The 7,814-nt window shown below is 36.1% G+C and overlaps 1 protein-coding gene across 1 annotated transcript; it reads right to left on the bottom strand.

Annotated features, from left to right (window-relative positions):
* Positions 1–3,211: 3,211 nt before the first annotated feature.
* LOC133311759 (disease resistance protein RUN1-like) lies at positions 3,212–7,479 on the bottom strand. Its single transcript, XM_061512849.1, has 7 exons — positions 6,989–7,479; positions 5,705–6,800; positions 5,321–5,602; positions 4,357–5,151; positions 3,884–4,261; positions 3,597–3,796; positions 3,212–3,487 (listed from the first exon to the last, which is right to left on the bottom strand). The coding sequence occupies exons 1-6, from the start codon at positions 7,477–7,479 to the stop codon at positions 3,680–3,682; spliced, it is 3,159 nt and encodes a 1,052-aa protein (XP_061368833.1). The 3' UTR covers positions 3,212–3,487; positions 3,597–3,679.
* Positions 7,480–7,814: the final 335 nt, after the last annotated feature.

Here is a 7,814-nt window from a genome sequence, read left to right as displayed (position 1 = left end):
AAACCCCAAATTTCTCCAAAGGGCCGAATTTTTGAGGGGTAATATCTCTCTCCACAATGCTCCCACTCAAAACAAAGCTAGGATTATGAAAGAGGGGAAGATTTAGAGTGGTTTAGGCTTTTGAATCATCCAAAACCATCAAGGTTTGATCTCTCTCTCTCTTCCTCCCTCCTTTCCCTTCTTCTTCTTTCTCCTTCTTCCTTTCCTCTTCTCTGATGCTCGACGAAATGGGGGTGGGAAATGGGGCTCATTTGGCTTTTAGTCACTTAACATAGGTTAAGTGACTTTAAGCGGGTATTGGTTCGTCTATCTATTCAACTCCATTAATTACCAAACTCTACCCAAAAGTCTGGAATATTATTCTAGGAATATTACTATTTTTATTTTTATATTTTGGGTACTTTTGACAGTACCCATTTATACCCCTTAATTTTCACTGAGTACACTTTTTAACTCCAAAGTGACTCAGATTCATTTTATTAAGCCTCATACTTCATTTCACCCAGTAAAACATGTTTAATTAATTAATTACACTTGATTTCCTAATTAATTAGTATGGGCTATTATAATACCAACATAGGGAAACACCATCCTATGCCACACCAAATGCATACACATACGTATAACAAAGCATTACACTATTTTATTGCATTTATATACACAATCACAACCTCTACCCTTTCAGGGCTTGGTAGAACAGTCAAGGGAATTACACCCAAGGTCCGAAGGCTTACCTCAATGCTTCAGTCAACCTTTGTTCTTCACCAACAGTTTCAGCAATCAACTTTTACAAACATACACCTACACATGGTGTAATGCAATCAACACATTGCATCCCAGAGTATTTCACAATCAACCATCAATTACTCAATTCAAAGCACAACACAAGTATGAGCTTACCAATTCCAATGAGCTATTCAAGCTCCATAGCTTGCTCCAACGGTTGATCACTCACGGTTGGTCCAAATGTCTCAATCCTACACATCACAAGGATCCAATCAATCATTCAACTCACTAATTGTTCAACATGCTAGAATACTAACCAATCCAAGCATGAATTTTCCAATATTATGAACAATTATCAAATGACTATCTAGGCTCATTTCCACCGATTAAATGACATTCCTAGCATTTTCCATAACATGCTCTAAGCTCCATTCTTCCTAGAACATAGCTAATTCAACTACATTTCATAAAAATCCCAATTTACTATTCACAAACCCTAACTCATGCAAATTTCAAGGAATCATGAGGTTCAAGGGTTAGAATCTTACCACCAATGGTCACACAACCAAGGATTGATGGCTCCTCAAGCTTCAATGGAGGTAGAAACTCTCAAAACCCCAATTTTCACCAAAGGGCCGAATTTTTGAGAGGTAATATCTCTCTCCACAATGCTCCCCACTCAAAACAAAGCTAGGATTATGAAAGAGGGGAAGATTTAGAGTGGTTTAGGCTTTTGAATCACTCCAATCGGTTGGGATTTGCTCCCTCTTCTCTCTCTTCTTCTCTCTCCCTTTCTCCTCCTTCTCCTTCTTCTTCTTTCTCCTTCTTTTCTATTTCTGGCGTCGACGGGGAAATGGGGGGTTTTGGGTTCTTTTTGGTTACTTTATCACTTAACATTGGTTAAGTGGTAACATGTGGGTATTGGTTCGTCTATCTATTTAACTCCAATAATTACCAAACTTTACCCAAAAGTCTGGAATATTATTCTAGGAATATTACTATTTTTATTTTTATATTTTGGGCACTTTCACCAGTACCCATTTATACCCCTTAATTTTCACTGAGTACACTTTTTAACTCCAAAGTGACTCAGATTCATTTAATTAAGCCTTATACTTAATTTCATTCACTAAAACATGTTTAATTAATTAATTACACTTGATTTACTAATTAATTAAGATGGGCTATTATAATGTCATTGCATTTCAGTTCAACCAAACTAATGAATTAAATAAAGTTCAAATGATCAGAATCGATTTATATGAAAGCAACTCAAGCAAGCTAAAGTGACACCCGTAAATGAAACTTGGAAATCACCGGAATAAATCCTGGAGCTTGTGACAGAAACTATCAATATAAGTTAACTACAAATTGTTGCTCTCAATTTAGTTGATTTGCTCTGACCTGCCAACCAATCTCACTCTCATCATTCATCACTACTGTCTTCAAATCTTTGCAAACGTTCTCCTTTGTGATCAAGCCATCTTTTTTACCTTTCTCCATTTCAAAACCAGCATTAAGCCGCTGCTGATCATTATTGCGTTGAGGATCTGGTCATTAATATTTGGTAAAACCACGATCTGACACTTGTTCCAAAGTGTCCTCTTGTAAAAAAGATCAAAATCCACAATGGGCAAAGAAGCACCCTACAGATGGGTGGTCCAGAATTAATGTTTGTTGTACTCAACCCCCATGGACAACCCCTCGTCCTTGAACCCTCTCTTTGAATCCCTTTGGCAGAGCAGTTTCATCTGATTCAAATGCAACAGGTGTCTTAAGTGCGGCCACAAATGGAAAACCTGTTAGCTCAAGACCCGACAACAATTCTTGGAATGGATCTTGCTGTAGAGTCCATTCACTACCAAAATGGAGATGCGTGGCTTTAGTATTATAGGCCCTGAAAGCATAAAAGCCTTTCCATACAGGGTCCTCAAAATCACTACAACATCGAGTCTTTTTCTACAACATAAAATCCTCTTTCAAAGTTCTATTGCCAAATTTATTATTATTTTCTTCTTTCACAATCTTATAAAACATTTTAAATTGTGAATGTCTAGTTTTGTTTGTTGTCTATTATTAGAAACAGATTATTAGAAACAGAGGATGTTATCAAGTCCAAGTAGATGTTCCTACATCACAATAAGTGTTAGCTCCATGTAGTTAAAGATGATAATTTTGGTGGTCTATGGTGGTGTTTTGTTTTGAGACCAATGTCAAGAGTAAGAGTTATTGGTCCTATTTTTGAAAAGTTCAATCATTTTTTAAGACTGCCTAACATTTGTTTGAAGGTGGTTAGGTCAGTGAGTAAACAGAGTATCAGGGAGATTGATGACCCGCTCACGTATTATTATATACATAATTTCTTGTAAATCAGTAAATAACACTGTTTACTGTAACTTATTTTTAATAACATAGATGCTTAAGGTATCTAACATTAATACTGAGATTATCATTTTGTATAGTTACTATAGAGTACTTCGGCCATTCTTTCCTTTTCACACTTTCGTTTACAAATTGTAGACTAAATATCAAATAATTTATTCTCATAAACTCATAAAAGGAGCTAGACTACCCCCATTTAATTCAACTGAGCAACGGATCATTATTAGAAACTTCTACTTTAAGATTGCTATATCCCAGTTGATTCTGTACCTTTTTCCCTTGAAATCTTGACAATTTGCTGTAGATCATGCATGATAATCCATGGCCCAGCATGCTTATCATCGCGCTAACAATGTTCTCAATTAATATTCACTCCAGCCTGGAAAGAGAATAGAAAAGCAAAATCACCATATCATAAACTTTAACAGAGAGTATGAATGATTATAAATTTATAACGATAATAGTGCCTTTGCTGAATTAAGTCTAACCTCAAATGGTTTAGAACTTCTTCAATGGAAGTGTGGCTCGAATGAAATAGTTGAGATTTTCATTAATCAGCTCACGTATATGACTAACCATTTGTTAAAAACTTGCGCTTCCGAGCTAAAGAATTTCTGCTATGCATCATTTTTGGATTTGATTGCTCCAGATCCTCCTTAAATACCCAACGATATGCACAATTTTTCACCTGCAAATGCAAACCTCCGGGCTGCTTAATTATGATGGTCAATATGATACCATCAAGATCGTGCATTCCTTTTGTTATAACACTTACATATTGATCAATGAATTCTTCCCGAGTAAAAAAAAGCAGCATCAGGTGATCTGATTCAACTGTGACCAGATCTTTCTCGAGATGTATCGGAATGTAGGGAGATCGCCCACGCCCATTTTTATGAAAAAGGAACCCAATTTGAGGTTGGCTAATGAACCCAATATGAGGTTGGCTTGTATCACTCAAATTAGTTTGATCATCATGTGCCACAAATGCTGCACAACAAGCGACACCTATCCAATTTTTGGCATGCATAATGGGAGATGAATCCATGCTAATTGAATTACCCATATTTTGTTTGTTGAACCACCTTGGAATTTGGGTATCGGGAATAACAATGTGAATATGACCGAAGGGAATGGAGGACAGCATGAGCACCTGATACCAGAAAAATTATTTATGTTTTATTTTCATAGACAGAAAAAAAAAAAATAACAAAAGCGAGATAGGGAAAGGAAAGTTGGAGTGAGCACCTTAAGGACTTGTATCATCCAACAAAAAGCCAAGTTATAACAGCGTTCCATCTCACTCTCACTCAAATTGGGGCAGTCAAAAATATTTAATCCTGCACAATATCTACTAAATAATGGTTGTCTCACTGGAAAGACAGTACTTGATGGGAGCTCAGGCAAATATTTCAGCTGCTTACAATGCTCCAAGTTAAAATATCTAAGTTTGGAAAGTTCCTTGATGCTAGAAGGTAATGTAACAAAATCGTTTCCCCCCAATTTTAACCATTCTAAACAATGTAACCACCCAATTGCATCAGGGATTTGAAGAATATTGCAGAAACTTAGGTCAAGATGTTGCAAATATGGGAAACGAGGCAAAGAAGGCAACAATAAACCAACTGAATGTTGATACCTTCGAGAATAGAAAAAACGGAAAGGCAACATTGGAATTTTGTAGATGGAGGATGTTGACTGGCTTTGTATTGTACTTCCATTTATATCAAGCTTCTCCATATGTTCTGCATGCCTTGGTTTCTCTAACAGCTGATTATTAAGTAATTTTGAGCAGCCAGAGAGACTTAGAACTTCAAGAGAGCTTAGATCAAAAATGATGTTGGGAATAAAGACTAGATTTTTACAATTTTTCAAATTTAAATAAGAAAGCTTTCTTAGAATGCCAATGGATGGATGAATCCGCTCAAGTTTTATACATCCTTCAAGATTTAGCCACTCAAGATTTGGGACCTCTCCAAAATCTGGCATCTTGATAAGATTTCTGGAGTGAGAGAGATCCATACGTTTCAAACTGTGTAGAGGCTGCAGTGAAGGGCCAACAATAGGAGACAAATTTAATAAATGAAATTTATGTTTTCTTTAGTTTCTTTAATTAATTCAGAAAAAGCGGAAAGAAAATGAGAGAATTTTTCTGTTTGTTTTTCTCATTTAAAGAAAAAAAAAATAGAAAAAGAACAACGAAATGTAGTACCTTTGTGCATTCCCATAGTTGTTTGATACAGCTGTTTGGCAGTTTCAATTCAACAAGTTTATCCGGCTGAAAACTTGATGGCAGAGAAGCGAAAGGATATTTATCCCAACAGAGATATCCTAGTTCATTGGAAAGAAAATTTTGGCTTCCTGAAAAGTTCACACTCCACAGCACAAGCAACTTAAGGTGACTCATTTTTGATAATGCATCAGCCCTCATTGTTGTTTCTTCAATCTTGTCTGGAAATCCCCGTGTAACTAGGGCTTCAAGATTTTCTGCTGTCTAAAGCATTGTAAAGAAGAAAGATTATGTTAGATCTCTTGAATTATTGATAGAATCTAGAAAAATGGGAACCTAGGATTTTATATTCAAAAAATATTATACCTTATTTTCTAACATAACATTGTGAAGATCCTTGTAGTTCCACAACCTGCTCCACTTTCTTGGCTCTTTGGGAGATTTTTCTCGAACAATACTCCTGCCCAACTCTATCAACAAGTCATGCACATGAATCCACCCCATCTTACTGGTTATTAGTGATTTATCAATGAGAACTCTTATACCAATTTCAGGATGAAATCCACGAAAATCTAGAACTTCCTTCACATATGTCTCACGCCTGTTGTAAAACAAACAAGCAATATCTAAAAATATTTCCTTTTCCATATCCTCCAATGCATCAAAACTGTTTCGTAGCACATCCATAATATCTTTCCTTGGATTTTCTCTCAATCTAGCCAATGCACTTCTCCATTCAGAAACATTTCGACCAAACAAAAATGAGCCCAACACTTTAATTGCTAACGGTAGGCCATTAACATATTTTACTGCATCGTATGTCAATTTTTCAAAATCTATCATAATATCATCACATTTGAAAGCTTTTCTACAGAACAATTGAAGAGCATTATGATAATTCAAGAGTTTAACTTTGTAAACTTCATCCACTCCATGCTCTCTCAAGATATGTTCATCTCTAGAAATTATGATTACCCTACTCCCTGCACCTAGCCATTCGGGTTTCACTGCCAATTTCTCAAGTTGTTCAACTTGATCAATATTATCAAGAACTATAAGGGACTTAACGTGGCAAAGCCTACTTCTTATCAAATTAGTTGCCATAAAAGTATTGCACATGTGAAGATTTTCTTCATTTAGAATTTGACAAAGTTGCTTTTGTGCACCAATTGGACCATAATCTCCATAAATTTTACTTACATCATCAACGAAACAGGAAGCATCAAATTGATTAGAGATTCTCTCATACAAAACAGTAGCAAGAGTAGACTTTCCGATTCCACCCATTCCACAAATCCCTACTATTCGAACAGCATCATCATCTGAGTCCAAACCCAAAAGCTTTTCTAATTCTTCCACACGTGAGTGAATCCCAACTATATCACCAGGTATACTTGAAAATTTGCGATCCAGTATGCCTCTTACCTTCTTAATAATTTTTTCAATTTCTGCATATTGTGGCCTAAAAGACCAAAGATGGACAAAAACACCAAATCATCACATGAAAACCCCAAACAATAACTATATAGAATATGATAAAGTGCTTCTGTAATTAAGTAAAATTAGTTGAATGAAACCATTTAAGTTTTGTTAATCATGTTAAAAGTGTTGATCAGCTTGTGGTAAAATACATAGACAAGATTTACTTACTTATCACTTATATCCCAGCCAGAGAGATTGGCCACTTGTGCTAGAGCTCCCCTCCATCTTTGCACCTTCTCTAAATTTTCTTTGAATCTATGTTCATGCTCCACAAAGGCTTTTTCAAAACTCCCACTCTGTTTTCTCACCTCAGATGGATTCACATCATAGAAAATAGGCAGAACAGTTTGTCCTGACACTTGAATGCAATCAGCGATCTCTGCGAGTTCTTGCAAGCACCAAGTGGAGGAAGCATAGTTTTTTGAGAAGACAACAATCAAAATCTGGGATCCTTGGATTGCTTTAAGGAGCTCAGGTGCAATGGATTCGCCTTTGTTGAGATTAGTATCATCCCTGAAGGTAAAAATGCCTTTTCTACAGAGAGCAGCAAAAAGATGATCGGTGAAATTGTTGCGTGTGTCACCTCTAAAGCTAACAAACACATCATATTTCCATATCTTCCGAGTTGATGAGCTGCTTTGGATTTTCTTGCAATCCATCTCTTACTCTGAAATCTGCAATGCAAGGTCAAGTCGTTTTTGGAAATGAAGAAACTGTGGGCAGTGAAGACAGAGAAATTATCCTAAGACACGTCTTGTGAACTTGTTGGGGACTATAGACATATTTTCGCATTGAAAACACTACTTTACGGTGGCAAAGACTTTGAAGAAGCGAGCGTAAACTCTACTGCGGATAATAACCTTTTTGAAATTATTTCTAGGGTTTTATAAGAGTCATGTTGCAGGAAGAGTGATTGTGTAATGTTATAGAGATTCGTTTTGCGTGCCTTAATTTTTTTATTTATTTTTTTGTTTTAAAAAATGTGGGTCTCACA

The sequence above is a fragment of the Gastrolobium bilobum genome, unplaced genomic scaffold (assembly GCF_033153095.1).
Source record: "Gastrolobium bilobum isolate Gb01-03AN ecotype WA unplaced genomic scaffold, APGP_CSIRO_Gbil_v1 utg8280, whole genome shotgun sequence".
Taxonomy (NCBI): domain Eukaryota; kingdom Viridiplantae; phylum Streptophyta; class Magnoliopsida; order Fabales; family Fabaceae; genus Gastrolobium; species Gastrolobium bilobum.
This window is presented reverse-complemented; position numbering and strand designations above follow the sequence as displayed.